The 18,709-nt window shown below is 41.0% G+C and overlaps 1 protein-coding gene across 1 annotated transcript in view; it reads left to right on the top strand.

Moving 5' to 3' along the window:
* Positions 1-254: 254 nt before the first annotated feature.
* Positions 255-18,709, top strand: part of dusp10 (dual specificity phosphatase 10) — a 35,991-nt gene continuing 17,536 nt past the window's right edge. Inside the window, exons 1-2 of the mRNA XM_056481591.1 lie at positions 255-411; positions 5,836-6,635. Of these exons, the coding sequence (XP_056337566.1) occupies positions 5,891-6,635 (745 nt within the window). The 5' untranslated portion in view covers positions 255-411; positions 5,836-5,890. The remainder of the gene's footprint in view (positions 412-5,835; positions 6,636-18,709) is intronic.

Below are 18,709 nucleotides of genomic sequence, written 5' to 3'. Positions count from 1 at the left end.
ATTGTTTTTTATAAATATTTTATCTATTACTTTTATTCACTTTATATTCAATTTTTATACACGATCTGATCATTTTCAGCGCGTTCACATTCGTCCCCGTCTCTTTAATTCGGTTTCAGCGAACTGTGCTCTGATTGGTTCTCAATGACATCACCCTGCGCTTCCGCTCTCCGCCCATCTTGGCTCCGCCGCTGCTCTCCAGTGCGGGGCTCCATTGGCTCAAACTCCCGTCAGTCTGAAGTGTTACTAGTGCAGACCCGCTACAAACTCCAAATACAGCCCAGAACACACAGCAAAGCAGGACGGGAGGAAAATGTTGCGGTTCTCCAGCGCCGGGACCGGCTGAACGGCTCAGACTGATCAATAACTGAAACTGCGGAGGAAAACACGGCTGAAAAACACACATTAAACGTGAGTGTAACCCTCATATTAAACTAGCCAGAGTTGTTAAAATCACCAAGCAGATGACAGTGGTACACTCCCACCCAAAACAGACCTATAGGTTGTGTTATAGATGCTAGTTTGACCTGATGTGAAACTTAATTAGCATGCATTGCTGTTATCAGTCTGAAGTTGTGTGATAATATTCCTCCTGTGCTGTTCAATGAAGAGGATCTGTGTATTGCATGCATTGTCACTGCATGAAATAATGATGATGTCTAGCCTTAGATGCAGAATTCTTCCATATTTTATTCCCAGCACGTCCACATGCTGTGTTTGGGAATATGGGCTGTGTGCTCTTTTTGAATGTAATGGGGTCGTGGAAGTGTCTCGTGCAATCAGATGCATGCTTTAGAGAATGTATGTAGATGTGGAAATGAGATTTGTGTGCAAGCCGGATATCTCAAAGTTCTGCACGTCTCCTGTCACTTATGCGCTCGCTTGCTGATGGAGTGTGTTGAGTAAGGTGAGTGACAGTGTGGTTAACAGACATTCGGCATTTACATCCAAAATCATGCGCAAAAAAATTATATATATATATATATATATATATATAAGCAAAACTAGCCAACAAAAAGCCCTGTAGGTTGAGTCTGGGCCTGTGCATGAAGAGTACAGACTGTCCATATGCATGCAGAACATTTTAGATTTTTTTTAAAAAGCCCTTGAAAGTTCTGCATGTCCTTTATCAGTTATACATATGTCAGATGCATCATTTTAACACTATTCTTCAAGTTTACCCCAAAATCTGAATGTCAATTCCGAGCCTTAGCATTAACAGTACAGACTGTCCGTTTGCATTCAGAATGTATAGATGCAATCCATACAGCTGTTGTTCTGAGAGTTTAAAGCATCTCCTGGCACTTGCATGCTTGCTGATGGAACATTTAGGGTTGTTTGAGTTACAAGCCCTACAGTGTCAGTGCAGAAACACACAGAGGTTTAGTTCAGGCTGTTTGTTCCCATTTGGGACATGTACACTACCTGACAAAGGTCTTCTTGTCTATCCAAGTTTTATGAACAGCAAACTTGACTTCTAGTTGATCATTTGGTATCAGAAGTGGCTTATATGAAAGGCAAAGTCCTCTAGATGACGCTTATTATACTACAATAAAATATGATCATGTCTTGATTTTGAATGATTTCATTAGGACAGTAAGGTCTGACTCTGCTTGGACAAAATCTTGTCACTGAGCAGAAATAATGTTCAGTATAGAATATGTGCTCATGCTGCAGTGGAAACAGAATGAATATTGTGTCTGACTCCATCATGAGCTTGGAGGACTGCATCCATACATCTCTGCAATGACTCAATGACCCAGAGCTCATCAAGATTCTTTGGATTCATCTTCAATGTCTCCTCGATCTTACCCCACACATGCTCAATAATGTTGATGTCTGGTGACTGGGCTGGCCAATCACGAACCACCTTCATTGCTTTCAGGAGCTTTGATGTGGAGGCTGAAGTATGAGAAGGAGCGCTCTCCTGCTGGAGAATTTGCCCTCTCCTGTGGTTTATAATGTAATGGGCAGCACAAATGTCTTGATACCTCAGGCTGTTGATGTTGATCATCCACTCTGCAGATCTCTCGCACACCCCATACTGAATGTAACCCCAAACCATGATTTCTCCTTCACCAAACTTGACTGATTTCTCTGAGAATCTTGGTCCATGTGGGTTCCAGTAGGTCTTCTGCAGTATTTGTGATGATTGGGATGCAGATCAACAGATGATTCAGCTAAAAAATCCACCTTCTGACACTTTTCCAAATGATTAACTAGAAGTCAAGTTATTATTTGTTGCTCTTACAACTGGGATCCACCACAAGACTTTTGTCAGGTAGTGTAGATGCCGTCTTAAAGGGATAGTTCACTTAAATTATAATGTACAGTCAGGCCATGTCAACACTAATACGTTTTTGTTTAAAAACGCACATTTTTCTCTCTACACGTATTAAAAATTAAATGTATTTACATGTAGAGAACAAAAAAACATCCTTAGGACATATGATATAAATATATATAAATAAAAGGGACAATAAGATAATGTGGGAGCTCAGTGGTTCGCACTGTCATCTCACAGCAAGAAGATCACTTGTTCAAGTCCCGGCATCCCACACGTAACCCCTTGTGTGCTGTTGGGGATGTTTTGGTAAAATCTGGGGTGATTTTGAATCTTAATTTGAGCTGGCTAAAAAGCTGACGCATTGCCACCTGATCAGTCCGGTTCCCGTAATCATCGATTGCCGGCCATTTTTGTAGTCTAATAAGAGCCACATTAGGAGTGTGATGCGTATTAATGCTGACAAGATCAGCTGCCGACGCCTCTAGCAGGGTAAAATCTTGTGGATTTTGAGTCTTAAGGCCCCGTTTACACTAATAAGTTTTAGTTTTAAAACTCATACGGTTACGCTTTCCATCCACACTACCCGAAGTTTTCGAGCCCTGAAAACGAAGCGTTTTGGTAACACTGAAGAGGCGATTTTGGTTTTAAAACGCTGCTGCTACATATCAGTGTGGATGGGGAAAACGGAGACATCTGAAAACAGACAAATCTGACAAATTCCTCAATATTAGGTGCACAAAGTTCAGTCTTGCATCCTTTCAGACTTCGCAAGTTTGATATAGAAAACAAACTCCCGAGGACACATCAGGTAAATCTTTAAAAGGAACAGTGTAGGCTACTTTATAACGTTATTCACTTCACCCTGGCTATGTTATTTCATCTCAACAATAAAATGAAAAAATTATATAAGGAACTGCCTATTTTCATCTTGATATTATCAACTTAACAGACACTAAACATGTTGAGGCATCGTGTAGCTACATATTTATATGACCGTCATCTTCACTGTATGCATATTTATAACAAAACAGCCTATAACATAACTGCCTCCTTTCACTTTTATAGAAAAATAGGAAACACACTCTGTCTCTTTTGCTGAATATCAGTTTAAATAACCAATAATTGCTATTATAAAAGTATAATGTACAATAAGTTTATACGATATAGGAAATGGGGAGCGACGCAGTGGCGCATTAGGTAGTGCTGTCGCCTCACAGCAAGAACGTCGCTTGTTCAAGCCTTGGCTGGGTCAGTTGGCGTTTCTGTGTGGAGTTTGCATGTTCTCCCTGCATTTGCGTGGGTTTCCTCTGGGTGCTCCGGTTTCCCCCACAGTCCAAACACATGCGATACAGGTGAATTGGGAAGGCTAAATTGTCCGTAGTGTATGAGAGTGAGCGAGTGTGTTTGAATGTTTCCCAGAGATGAGTTGTGACTGGAAGGGCATCTGCAGTGTAAAACATGTGCTGGATAAGTTGGCAGTTCATTCCGCTGTGGCGACCCCGGATTAATAAAGGGACTAAGCCGAAAAGAAAATGAATGAATGAATGAAATAGGAAATAAAGGCAAGCATTCAGTGAAATATGCAGAATCGGTGTACATGCTTACATAAGTTTATATATTAACTTGTTTTAACCAGAGAAAGACAAATTCAAAAGACCAAAGGGTCGTTAGATAGAGACAAGATGAATTAAATATCAGGCTTAATAACTATAGTGAGATGAAATCCAGCGATAGATTCTTGATGAACTGTCCGACGTGCACTGCTCTCACCTGGGGAGGTGTGCTCAAAGCACCCGCAGACTGCCTGGAGCTCAGACCTCCACATACGCCGCAGCGATGTACGTTGGCAGCGGTGTGGTCTGAATTCTGAACAAGATCTGTTCAGTAATGCTAAATATAATGCCAGTGTGGACGTGGATAATTTTCTTTCTTCAATGCCGTTTTAAAACTGATACATAATAGGGTAAACAGGGCCTTAATTTGGCCACAGCATATGTTTCAGCATGATTTCAACAACACACTCTGGGTGAATTGACTCCCCTTTGGTTATGTTGGGGGTTGTTTTTGCCCCATTTCTACGCACACACTATAGTCAGCTGTATTACTCCACAGAACTCCATATAAAAGCCAGAAACTCTTTTGCACAGGCCTAATCTAAAGGGTTAATGCTGACAACTGATCAACAGTAAAAATGACATATTTGTCATATTACATTGTCATGTAATATATTCATATTACAATCGGCATATTTTGAGGATACCCAAGCTAATGCGCATGCGCACCTAAAAGGAACGAGATCACGTCACCAACCTCATTTATGGCCATTCTGCACATTATCATCCTCTGAATAACGATTGTCTGATCACACTGCTCTTCTGAAGTAATTCACAACTTAGTCTTGATGGCGAATCTTTGTTTACAAGTTTGTGGGCGTTTGAGTAGTTGCTGTCATGTGAGGATGGACTTTACCTCGCGTTCATTTCATACCGATTACTAGGGTTGGGTGATGTCGAACAATTTGGCATCGTACGATGTCTAATATCAAACTTAATGATGAACGATGGCATCGTCGTTGTATGCAACGGAGAATAATTATTTATGAATAATTAATTAATTCATAACGAATTAATTATTTGTAGCCTACCGTTTCAACTACCTGACCCGCATGGTCTTTGTTTTACCCATAACCAAATCATAAATAAATAAAGATAAGCTACATACAAATTACCACCTGTCAATCACTTCTTCTGCAGGGCATGAATAGGCAGAGAAATCTGTGTCGTTATAATGTGCATAATCAACAGGAACCAACCAACAGTCTCTCAGGTTTTCGATAAAATGACTAAGTACAAGCGTGAAAGCTAAAGACTGAAGCAGTGTACTGACGCTATGATGCATTACCTGATAGATTACGCTGACTGCCTAGGCTGGAGCTCAGACGAGCGAATGACAGTGTGTGTGTATGTGTGTGTGGTCACGTAATGTGCGTTTGGACGGAGGGCTGTTCAGAAATGCTAGATAAAACGCCAGTGTGGACGTGGATCGTTTTCGTTCTAAAATGCCATTTAAAATTAAGATGTATTAGTATAAACGGGGCCTAAATGTGTATTTTTTTGGGAGCGGGTTTGCGACGGGGGCGAAGCAGAGGATCCCGATGCTGGCTCAGCATCTATCAGCGTCTATCGGCCCAACCCTACCGATTACAAAACCAAAAAACTTTTGTTTTCAAGTGTACTTGGTTCATTTTTAAAGTGCAGATTTCAGGCTTCATGTGGATATGTTTCTTATGTCTGTGAAGCCAGTATTCGCTGAGATTCCATTGTGTTTGTTGACCACCAAACTGTCGTAAAAGCACTCATCTGTTCCTTGATTTGTCCCTGGCGAAATGTCAGTCTGAATAGATCGATGATTGGCTCCTGTACTAGTAAGCAGGGCTTCATTCGCTACACTTTTCCCCTTTCAAAACTACATGAGTGACACGTCTGGTGTATTCTGTAGTCTTTGGTGTGGCGTACTCGCTGTCCGACTGACTCTGTTGTGTTTTCCAGTGCTCATCAGGACGTCTGAGTTCTCCGTGCTGTGCCAGCCCGCTGTGGTCTCTCCATGCCTCCGTCTCCTCTAGACGACAGAATTGTGGTGGCGCTGCCAAGGCCTATCCGACCTCAGGAACTCCGACTCCGCCTGGACACCAGCTACCTGGAAACCACCGTCGGCAAAACCACGGTAATCAGCAGCACCACCGTGGTGAAAATCCAGGCCGCCACGCTTTCGTATATGCCCTCGTCTAGCGGCTCCACGCGCTCGCTGACGTGTGGATGCAGCAGTGCTAGCTGTTGCACCGTGACCACCTATGAAAAAGACGGCCAGGTCAGCGCCAGCAGCCCCAATTTACACTCTGGATCGGGATATGGCGTCCAGCAGGGGAGTGTGCACGGCAGTGCACCCAGCCTCACTTCCAGCCTGACCCGGGGCGGCATGCGGGTCATCCACCCTAATGAGCTGGCTAAAAAGCTGACGCATTGCCCATTAGGTCACCCGATCGGTCCGGTTCCTGTAATCATCGATTGTCGGCCATTTTTAGAGTTTAATAAGAGCCACATTAAGGGTGCGATGCATATTAACTGCTCCGACAAGATCAGCCGCCGGCGTCTCCAGCAGGGTAAAATCACAGTCCTGGACCTGATCTCCTGCCGGCAGAGCAAGGACTCGTTTAAAGGGATTTTTTCTAAAGAGCTGGTGGTGTATGATGAGAGCACGGTGGACCCGGGACGGTTGACGCCATCTCAGCCACTGCATGTAGTTTTGGAGTCACTGCGGAGGGAAGGAAAAGACCCCATCGTTCTGAAAGGTAGGCAGATGTGTTTTTTAAATGTTTATTAGGGCTGCACTTGGCTGCGCCTACCTCTACCTCTTGGTTTCTGAGTCTGAGGCCACGTTTACACTTACACATGTTAGTTTTAGAATGAAAACGATCCACTGGTGTGTCATCTAGTGTTTCTGAAAAGATCTCTGTCCACACTATATTGCGGAAAACGCATATCACGTGACCACACACACACACACACTGACATACGCTGCAGTGTATGCGAACGTCTGAGCTCCAGGCAGTCAGCGGGTGCTTTGAGCACACATATACCCAGGTGAGAACAGCGCACGTCAGATAGTTCATCAAGGATCTTCTGCTGGATCTCATCTCACTATAGTTGTTATACATGTTTAATATTTAATTCATCTTGTCTATACCTAATGACTCTATAGTCTTTTGAATCTATTACTTGTTCTCAGGTAATGTGTTTTGGCTGAGCACAAAGATAAGTTAATATATACATTTATGTAACCACTTACAATGATTCTGCACATTGACTGATTGCTTACCTTTATTTCCTTTATTGTATAAACTTATTGTCTGTTATACTTTTATAATGGCCATTATTGATTATTAAAACTGATATTGAGCAAAAGAGACGGGCTGTTTCATATGTTTCAATCAAAATTAAAGGAGGCAGTGATGTTATAGGCTCTGTTTTGTTATAAATATGTATACAGTGAAGATGACGGTCATATAAATATGTAGCTACACGCCTCAACATGTTTGCTGTCTGTTAAGTTGCTTATATCAAAATGAAAATAGGCAGTTCCTCATATCCTGTTTGCATTTTATTGTTAAGAAAGTGAAACCGTGTAGCCAGGGTGAAGTGAATGATGTTATAAAGTAGCCTACACTGTGTTCCCTTTAAAGATTAACCTGACGTGTCTTCAGGAGTTTATTTTCCATGTCAAACTTGCGAAGTCTGAACTTAGAAGGAAAGGATGGAAGACTGAACATTGTGCACTAGCCTAATATTGAGGAAAAAGCCTCAATAAAATAGGCGAATGTCTGCAGCCATGTCTCTGTTTTCAGATGCGTTTCAGTAGCGTTTCAAAACAAAAACGGCCTCTTCAGCTTTACTAAAACGCTCAGTTTTTGGGGTTCGAAAACTCCAACGTAGTGTGGATGGAAGGCGTAACCGTAGCAAAACTCACGCGTTTTAAAATGAAAATGTAATGGTGTAAACAGGGCCTGAGTGTGCCTCACACAGCTGAGTGGACATGACAAACCATCTGTAGAAACCTTCTTTCTGTATGCACTAGGCATGGGCCGGTATAAGATTCTGACTGTATGATAACCTTGGATAATGTAATGGCATTGTGATTACTGCTCTAAAATATGTTCTTTTTAAAAGTCTGGGTAAAAAAAAACACCCCCCCCCCCTCCATTGAACACAATGTAATTTATTTTAAGAAACATTTTAAATATTGTGGAGCAATATAATACAGCTTAATTAATTCAAATAAATCATTGACCTCTGCTGTTTTCATTAGTTTCAACAGCAAGAAGGTCGCTGGTTCGAGTCCTGTTCGAGTCCATTTCTATTAGGAGTTAGCATGTTCTCCCCGTGTTGGTGTGGGTTTCCTCCGGGTGCTCCGGTTTCACCCACGGTCCAAACACATGCGCTATATGGGAATTGATTAACTAAATTGGCCGTAGTGTACGAGTGTGTGTGTGAATGAGTGTGTGAGGGTGTTTCCCAGTACTGGGTTCTGCTGTGTAAAACATGCTGGAATAGTTGGCGGTTCATTCCGTTGTGGTGTCCCCTGATAAATAATGGACTAAGCCGAAGGAAAATGAATGAATGAGTGAACACTGTATTAGGGGTGGGCGGTACACTGGTGTCATAGTCATCACCGGTGTGACATTGCGCTACGACATGGATTTTCTAATACCGTCAATACCGTAATAAATCAATTATGCACCTTGAACGGCTGCATTTACATCAATAATAGCTAATTCTAAATAATAAGGCATTCAATTTTCTTCAAACGTTCAGTTGTGGTCTGAATACATGTCCTTATACTACAGGGCTCGAAATTGCAACCATTTTGGTCGCATGAGCGCCCGAAATTTAATGTATGCGCCCTCATAATATATTTGGGAGCATTTGTGTGTCTGAATATAATGGTTGTAGTGCAATCTGATTTGATTTTCTCTCAAAACTTGCTGAATCGCTCTACCCTGCTGCTGTATTGGTTCATATTAGCTGTCAGTCACTCAACGCTTCCCGCTGTCAGATAACAGGGAGCTTTTGTTACTGCAGGAAATGCAAACGGCTGAAGAGTGAAAATTGCACAGGTTTGCAAACCTCACCTAAAGTTATAATAATAATAATGGCGCAGATGACAGCGATCATAACATGAGGTAAATGTTGATCCGCCAGCTGAGATCAATCGAGTGTTTTCGGAGAAGGTGCCCGAATCTTGATGCGTTGCATTCACCGCGTGTTCAGCGCAAATGTCTGCTAAATATAAAATCTAACACTGTACACATCATCGCCAAAGAAACTCACCTTTACTAAGTTTACACTGAAACTGCGGCTCATAACAAAGAGCGGAATTGCGCCGGTGGTCATCATGAGAATCCTGCTCTGTCTGCTCATAAATTGGTGCGGCTGACTCGCCTGCTTTATTCCACCAACACAGAGAAATGAAGATCAGCTCATAACGAGACTGAGCATTTACAATGACCTAAACCGAAACTTTTAAAGAGTGATAGAAGTGAGACTTTCTTTTGTCCGTTCTTCCTTGAGATGTATATTATTTTGCTATTTAAAGTAATACCGTGATATTATACCGTCACCGTTCAAAAGATGAAAAATACCGCGATATTAATTTTAGGTCATATCGCCCACCCCTACACTGTATAGTCTTCTTTGTATTAATTCAGTAAAGTAATTCCTCATTAAAGTTACAAATGTACTTTTTTTGCACCTGGATGCTTTAAACACTGTTGAAATGCCTTTAAAACACATGCCAACGATAAACTTTCACTCTGTTATGGTTATACTTTACAATGACTCCTCAAATCTCATGTATTATCAACTGTTGTGCTGATCAACTCAACATTGCGATCCTGCGATGTGACTATTGTGGACACGCACACATTGCGATATCGATGCTGAAACCATATATTGTGCAGCCTTACTTTGAGTCTCAAACAGTCATTCGAGTCCTGCAAAAACAGAAGTAGCTGAATTTCTATAAGTGACTGCTTTTCTGACGCCTACTTTCTGTTTTACTGGCAGAAGAACTTGATCTGATTTGCTTCTCAGACATAGGGATTTGTATTGTTTAATTGGGTGTAATCCTGGTTTTTATGTTGCATGTTTAAGTCTAACACAGATTCATCATGCTTTAGTCATGACTGTTGGCTTTTTTTAGTGTTTTTTTTGGGGGGGGAAAGTAATGAATACTTTTATTCATCAGCAGTGGTGGAAAGAGCACAGAAAAATCATACTCAAGTAAAAGTACCAGTACTTGGCCTTAAAGGGCACATAGTTTACCTATTTTTTCTGATTTAATATTTATATTATGGTTCTTCTGAGTGTGCCAGTTTAGGTTCAGTTTAAAACACAATTCAGATTGTTTTATTATAATGTGTTAAAAAGTGTCATGTTGGGGGCGTGTCCACAGCTCGCTGATTTAGGGGTGTGTTGCTTCACATGTAAATTAGTTTCGGCTTCCCGCCAACGTAACAAGGGGGCGGGGCCATGAGCTCACCCGCTCTGTGTTTGTAATACAGACAGGAAGACTGAGAGAAGGAGCAGGAGTGAGAGGATCAGCATTCAGTCGTACATATACGACTCTGACACAGACCAAGCAGAGAGTACAAAATCATTTGTGTCTTTGTACAGTTTTACAGCCAACTGTGTGCTAGTTTCAAGTACCGAGCTTGTACACAGAAACTAATAAGCACGCACACGGAATTAACTTTGACTGAGGCACCGGATGCACCGCTCGAAGCCGCGACACGGCACACCAGACACTCTCTGTGGCGCGGCAGAAACATGAAGTGTCCCGAATCGTCGCGCCACGCATTTTTGAATTCTAAACATAGGTTTCTGCAGCGGTCCGCGGCGCCCAGCCGTCGACTTGAGTGTACCCTGATAGAAACCGATGTTGAGAATTCTAAAACGCATGCTAGTTAAGATCACAGGGAGCTTCTGGGATCACGAGAAATGCAAACGGCTGAAGTATAAGGTAGACTCAATGAGAAGTACACATGTTTGCAAACCTACCTAAAGATACAACCAATAATTCTGATTAGAGCGATAATGTGGAGAATATTGATCTTGTGTTGAGCCCAATGAGCCTTGCATCTAAAAATAGAGCTAGCGTGTTCCTTTAGTGATATCGCTTCCACTCACGCTGAAAATGGCGGACGTGAATCAACAAACTGAGGATATGATGACGCGCCTGTCAATCAATACTGGTGGGCGGGGGGACCGCACTCCTACGTAAAGTTGCGGTCGGTTTGAAAACCGCTCCAATTGGTCCACCGTTTTTTATGTTGTTAAATTGAAAAAAAAAAGCACTGGGTGTGCTTATATCACCCCAATATGACGGTCTATACACCATACATACACATATGTCTGTCCAAACAGCTTGAAAAGTAGATTTTTTACCATAGGTGCCCTTTAAAATGTAGTGCAAGTAGAGTAAACATCGGTTGTAAATATTACTGAAAGTGTGAGTAAAAAGTAGACCTTTTCAAAGTACAGTAGTCCCTCGCTATAACGCAGTCCATCTTTCGCAGCCTTGCAGTTTCACAAATTTTTTTGTGCAATTTAACATGCTTTATTTTTTCTTACAGCGCTATGTATTCTATGTCCTGATTGGCTGTCGACCATTGTCAATCAATCTCCTCCGTGTCTCCTGTACAGTACAGAATGCCTTTAGCTTGCCAAAATAACATAAATCTTCGATCGCTAGCAGTGTGAGTTCCAACAAGGATGCAAAAAGTGTTATAACTGTCTGCAGCAAGACCATCATAAAGGGGTTGCACACCAGATGCGCCGCGCCACACAGCACCATGCATTTTAGAATTGTAGACCCTTTTCTTGGAACGCAAAATTACCCATTATGCTTTGCGTGTATGCGCAAGGAGAATGCTAAGAACTTCCGCTCGGCAGCTAATGCGTGTAAACAGTCACATTTGGACAGCTTTGAAACGATAGTTTTAATCTATTTTAGATGCATTTATCTTCTTTAAACTGATACTGTTGTCGAACAGCGCCACCTCCTGGACTGATCATTTAAAAAAATGTGATTAATAGAAGTAAAGTAAAAGTAGCATTACTTGTCCAAAAATGTAGTGCAAGTAGAGTAAACATATCTGTTGTAAATATTACTCAAAGTGTGAGTAAAAAGTAGCCCTCTTTAAAAGTACAGTAGTACTTCGCTATAACGTGGTCCACCTTTCCGAGGCCTTGCAGTTTCGCAGACTTTTTTTAGTGCAATTTAACATGCATTGTGTTCTGTGATGTGGTTATTAGGATGGAAAACAACTGCTGTGAGGCATTTTCCCCTCGTTGTCAGACGGCATCTTCTGCTGTTTAAATGAAACCTCGTCATTACTAAAGTCACCTGTACTGTCCCACTAGCACACTGATTTAATAACTGGGACAAAGTAAAAATAAATTGACATTTTGAAATGACAGAAAAACAAACCATGGTGAATACAACACACTAAGTGAAGAATAAACGGCTCGCGATTAGAATGAAAATCAGCCAGCAGAGTATCAGTGACGGACTTTTATTGGTCATTTTTGTAAATTGCATGACTTATATACCTGTTAAGTTTCATGCCAGTAATCTGGTTTGCTCTATAATGCTGTGAAGTATTGCGTGTGTGCGTGTGTCGTGTGTGTATTTCAGAGACACTGAGCTAACAGCTGACAGGCCGGGGAAACACACACACACACACACACACACACACACACACACACACACACTGTATTTCTGACAGCAGACATGTGAACTAGGAGAACGTTTTTCTCTCACGCTTGAACCACATCTGACAGATTATAACGGCTTTAACACACACCTTTCAAAGTTGTGTGTCACAAAAACACTCCTTAATACACTTAAAACACTATTGAAACCCAGTTTCGGAGCGCAAATTACCGGTTGTAAACGATGTAAACGGAAGTTCTTAGCATTCTACCGGAAGACGCTGGTCGCCATGGCGCCCTCCATGCAGCAGCCAAGAAAAAGGTCTATAAACATAGATTTCTATCAGTGTACGCACACTGGAACTGCAAGTCAGCCGTAGTGATGTCCTGTTTTTCTTTGATATTAATTTGTCTGTTATGCTTCTGAAGTGGCAGACGCCATCATCCCACTCGTCTGTGCTTTCCTGCGTTTTTTTTTGTGGGCGTTCCGCAAAGTTCGGTTGCGCAATTCTGAATGGGCAGAACGAAGGTGTCCACACTCAATTGGCTAGTAAGACTTTCACACACAGACGCCATGAGTGCATTTGCATGAGGTTTTACAGCCTTAAAACATCTATAATTATTGTAAAAAAAAAAAAAGCTGCAGCACCAAAAAAGCCCAAATAAAAGTATTACTCCCCTCGAGATGAAACAAAGGCTCAAGTCGTTTTGATTTTAACAGACATTTATTCGGACGCGAGTCTGTTGTATGTCTTGTACATTCTAGCCTTGCATTCCTTTATGTCCCAATAATGCCGTCAGAACTACGAAAAGAAATACATAAACTTAAATTAAACCTTTAAAGGTGATGTTGCACATAATGAACAACATACATACAACCAAAAGATAAAGTGCACATTCAACATGTAAAGAAATACACTTAATTGGGTAATTATACATTAACATACGGACACATAATCATACATGTTTACATCCGTTAACCCTATACGACACATACCTCATTGGCCTCTCTATCTCAAGAGGAATAAATTTGAAGGGTTGCAGTTTCTCTTTAACAAACTTCTTTGTACTTCTTAATCCTTACAAACATGTTATTAGCACAGCACCTTGTGGCTGTTCTACTTGTAGTGCATCGGAAGAATATCTTGATTGCAACAATGAAATAATTCCCAAGCTAAACATAACAAGAAAAGGTCCCCCCCTCCCCTTTATAGTTTTAGTTAAATAACTTTAAATGAATTAACAACAAATATACATTACTTATTTATTCTAATGATTACTCTGAACATTTTAACTATTTATTGACCTTTTAACTGTAAAGTGTATGTTTATAGAGTGTAATATATAAGAATTGCTTCTGACGGCAGCTACAAAAAGTATTAAATACACTTCAGTAGTTCAGCTCTTTCTCCTTCTGTCATTTCATTGTTATTACACACAACTCCTTTACCAAAATCTGCTTCAATTCCATGTCAACAGCTCCTTTAGTGATATTATTCCCTGCACTTCGGTGCTCACGGCGACCCGAGTTCGATTCCCGCCTCGAGGTCCTATACCGATCCTTCCCCTCTCTCTGCTCCCCACGCTTTCCTGTCAATACTCTCTACTGTCCTGTCAATAAAGGTGAAAACTCCTAAAAATAATAATAAAAATGAAGATTATTCCCTGAAAAAAACTTGACAATGTGTTCAATACTTATTTCCCCCACTGTATGATGGAGGATGTAAACATGAGATGTGGTGCTGTAGTGGTAGAGAGCACTGGAGGTTGAGTTTCTCTTGTGTTTGAGTGTGTTTCTCGTGTGTATCCTGCAGGCCTGTCCAGCTGGCAGCTCTGTTCAGCCGAGTTCTCGCTGTGACGGCCATGTGCTCTGATGAACACCACAGCTATAGGCCTGTCACAAAATAAAGCGTTTTTGATGTGCAATAGATTGTCACAGAAATGATTGTGCTATTGTGATATTATTGTCATTTTAAAGGGCACCTATTATGCCCCTGTTTACAAGATGTATAATATGTCTTTGATGTCCGTGTGTGTGTGTGTGTGTGTGTATGTGTTTTTGTGACTTATCAGGACACAAATCTGTATAATGACACAGGTATTACAAAAAGGAGGTGAAATATGAGGACAATTGGGGACGTCCTCATTTCTTAAAAAGCTTATAAATTCCACAAGATGAGTTTAATCAGAGAGTAAAGCTGCTCACTATCTCCTGTGATGGTTGGGTTTAGGGGTAGGGTGGGCTGAGGTCAATACAATATACAGTTTGGACAGTATAAAATGAATGGAAACCTATGTAATGTACCAACCTTTACAACAACAAACGTGTGTGTGTGTGTGTGTGTGTGTGTGTGTACGTGTGTGTGTGTGTGTGTGTGTGTGTGTGTGTGTGTGTGTGTGTGTGTGTGTGCGTGCGTGCGTGTGTTTCAGCTCAAAATACCACACAAATAATGTTTATAACTCTTTGGAACTGACCCTCAAAACTCGCTCGAGAAGTCTCAGAAGTCATTGCGGCTGAATAAATGAGGCGGCTTGTTATACCTGTTTATTATTAATTTCAGAGATATCACTTATTTATCTCAGGAGTTTGCCTAAAGGATGATGGTGAGAGTAAACATTAACATGAAAGTCTTAATAAAGTCATAAACGCATTAAGTGTGTTTATTTGCTGAAATTTGTATTAAAATCAGTTTTATTTGTATTGTGCAAAGTATATTTGTAAGGTTTTTATGCGTAGCATAAGGGGGAAACAATAAATCATTGTATGAATGCTTTAAATAATTTACCATTAAAAATGCGTGAAGGTTCACCCTGTTCATTTGACATCAGTGTTGCCATATTGGGTGGTTTTTAATTTATTTTTGCGGGTAAAACAGGACATAGGCGGGTAGTGACCCCCACCCCACTTAGTGTGATTTCGTTGACCGTTACAACCCCCCTGCCCCACTGAGCGTGATTCCGGCGATCGTCACAACCCCCCTACCCCCCACCCCCCTTCCTTACCATGATTTCCAGATGACTGGGCGGGTCTTTTTGCATTTCGGCAGTTTTTGGGCTGGAATCAGTCAGCTACATCTGGCAACACTGGTTGACATCAGTTCGAATACACAGTAATTAATTGGAAAGAGGAAATATTGACTCCTTAATGTGAACTTTTCAATATGTATATACTTTTTTTAAACTCCTTTTATTGTAAAATTGCTCATTTTTTAAAATAATTTATTTTAATTTCTTTACATTTTTGTTTTATTTTTAATTTATTATTATATTTTTTCCTCTCAGAGGATATGTTTGCTTATAATTCATAAATGTTATTTATTTTATTATGATGGTATAGTGGGAAAATAAGAAAACTAAGACGGCAATAAAAAATGCGTGAAGGTCATGTGATCCTCAGGAAAAACGCAGCATCTCATTTCTCAGAGGATGCGTTCTCTTTCTCGCAGTCTCTCCAGTTCGTTCTTCCAAAGTAACCTGGCAATAACGCTCTCCACAAGTATTCAAGTCCGTTCTCAGCGTTTTTGGAATTGAGAAAAAGCCTGCCACTATGCTGACACGCAGGCATTTGTAGCTCCGCCCTCTTCAGAAAAGAGCACAATCTCATTTGAATTTAAAGCGACAGTCACCAAAACGGTACAATTTGGATGAAAGCCTCAAAGGGCCAAACTGAAAGCGTTCAGCAGGGTTCAGATGCTGAAGTTGTACACAAGGTCTTGATCTTTCAGTTGGGTTCAGAAATGATAAAAAGATCTAGTTTTACTGCCAATTTACTGTTTGTTATTCAGAATGGCAGACCTTCAGAACATCTGAGACACCACATGCTGTTTGTTCTGAATCCATGTGGACGTTTGGCAGAGCTAAAAGCACTACAACTACGTGTTTTAAAGCATTTGAACAAAACCATGTCAGTAAAATGGTAAGATTTGCAAGCCTCCCATGCTTTGCTGAAGTTTTGCTCTTGTTTTTGAAAGGTTTGAGTGATAATATGACAGCTTTCAGACCTGCACTGGAGATCAGTTTCTATATAAAATAGCATTATTGTGTTATAATGATAATTGTACAGTTAAAGGCAATCTTTAGCCCTGAAATGTTTATTTTTTGAATATTTCTGTAACAGAGCAAGGATTTTTTCACAGTATTTCCTATTATATTGTTCTTTCTATTGTTTAGTTTGGCTGGAAAAAAAAAAAGATTTAGAAAAAATTGTAAATAACTTGTTAGCCCCCACCAAGAAATTCGATAGGCTACAGAACAAACCACTGTTGTCCCATGACTTGCCTAATTAACATAATTAACCTAGTTAAACCTTTAAATGTCACTTTAAGCTGAATAAATGAAAATTGACTTGCAAAATGACTAGTAAAATATTATGTGCTGTCATCAGAGCAAAGATAAAATAAAGCAGCTATAAGAAATTACTTATAAAACTATTGTATAAAAATGTGTTGGAAAAAATTGTCACTTTGTTAAACAGCACTTAGGAAATACTTGAAAAAGGATCAAAATTTCACAAAGGACATATCATTTTGACTTTAAAGAGCCCATATTATGGGTTTTTGAAAATGCCCTTCCATGTAGTGTGTAACACAGCTCTAAGTGAAGTGAAATATCCAGCTAAGGCTTAAATCTGAAAGTGTACAGTGTTTAAAACTATTGATTCATCTATAAAAGAGTCGACTCATAGTGCTTCAAACGAGTCGTCTTGATAACGAGTCATTAGGTGTTTCGTGATGACGCAGCTACGAAAAACAAGTAGTTGCGCGCGCAAACCCGGGAGATTTGAAACCTGCGGCCCTGCCCACTAACAGAAAAAAAAGTCACACACACACACACACACACACAGACAAACACACAGACAGACACCGGTCGAATGAAGTCACGCTCTGCTGATGGATATTATTGACAGTCCACCCAAAGATGAAACATCAGCAATATAGCCCAGCCTTGAGCAGTTCTGAGTGCTTCTGAAAACTATATGCTTTCAAAGAAGACTTCATCAGTTTGTTAAAGGAAGGATCAGTATAGACTGTCAGAACATGGATCAGTGCATCATGGATCAGTTTCTACCCCCATTTCACCAGTGTAAGTACGTGCGATTAAAATTATTGCCTCGTTTACTCTAGCTTGCAAATTATGTATTTAGTTGTGTTTTGTTACTTGTAACCGCGTGTGCTGTATCAGGTTAACTCTTTATATTCTCATATCGCGTGTAAAGCCACGTGAAAACGCAACGTGTGCCGCTTTGTTTACGGATCGTCAGCTGTTTACACACATGCAACGGTCAAGTTTCAAAATATTTCAGCTCGGGCTCGAGATGAGGTGTCTAAATTGCACCCAGCAAGCTGAACTGGCGCTCTAGGCGTGTGTGTCGTGTCCTCGGGTAGGAGTAATGTGTGTGTGTGTGTGTGTGTGTGTGTGTGTGTCTCCTCGTGTGTGTAACGCACGGGTATTCGCGGATATAACTGAGCGCCGCGCCGCGCCCTCTCAATTCAGCCGCTTCTCTATGGACGCGCCGGCCCTGTGTGTGTGTGTGTGTGTGTGTGTGTGTGTATCTCCTCGTGTGTGTGTAACGCACAGGTAGACTGTGACAGGCTAGATCTCCTCGCCAGTTCTTGGACTTTTTGCTCAATAAAATAGTTAGTCGTCAGTATTTTCTAGTCCATCGTCAGTATTTACATTCACCCACTGGCAGCCAAAATCCACTATGAAGCATGTGTGCACTGTGACTACTTTTATATTGTTGATTAGCAGCTGGGCATTTCACTCTCGCGCTGAAGCCTGTCAGTGTCGACCAATCGCAGCAGGCTGTCATCGGTCCAATCAGCGCAGATTAGCTTCGCGCTGAGGAGGGGTTTGGGAACAAATGAATCACTGAACGATTCATATGGGAGTCGCTGGGATAATTAGGTAAAAATAAATGCAGATTATAAGAGCATGAAAGTGTTTCTTGACCTTGCATGCATATTAGACTGTTGTTGGAGACCCTTAAAACCTAAATATGACCCTATTTCATGTATAATATGGGCTCTTTAACTGGATTTGTTATTGTAGCCATTGCAAGTTAAAGGTGCAGTATGTAAGTTTGACACCCAGTGGTTGAACTAGGTATTGCACTCCTGGTTCAAAACAAACGCAACCACAGGTTGCCAGATTG

Source organism: Danio aesculapii, chromosome 20, assembly GCF_903798145.1.
Source record: "Danio aesculapii chromosome 20, fDanAes4.1, whole genome shotgun sequence".
NCBI classification, from domain to species: Eukaryota; Metazoa; Chordata; class Actinopteri; order Cypriniformes; family Danionidae; genus Danio; species Danio aesculapii.
This window is presented reverse-complemented; position numbering and strand designations above follow the sequence as displayed.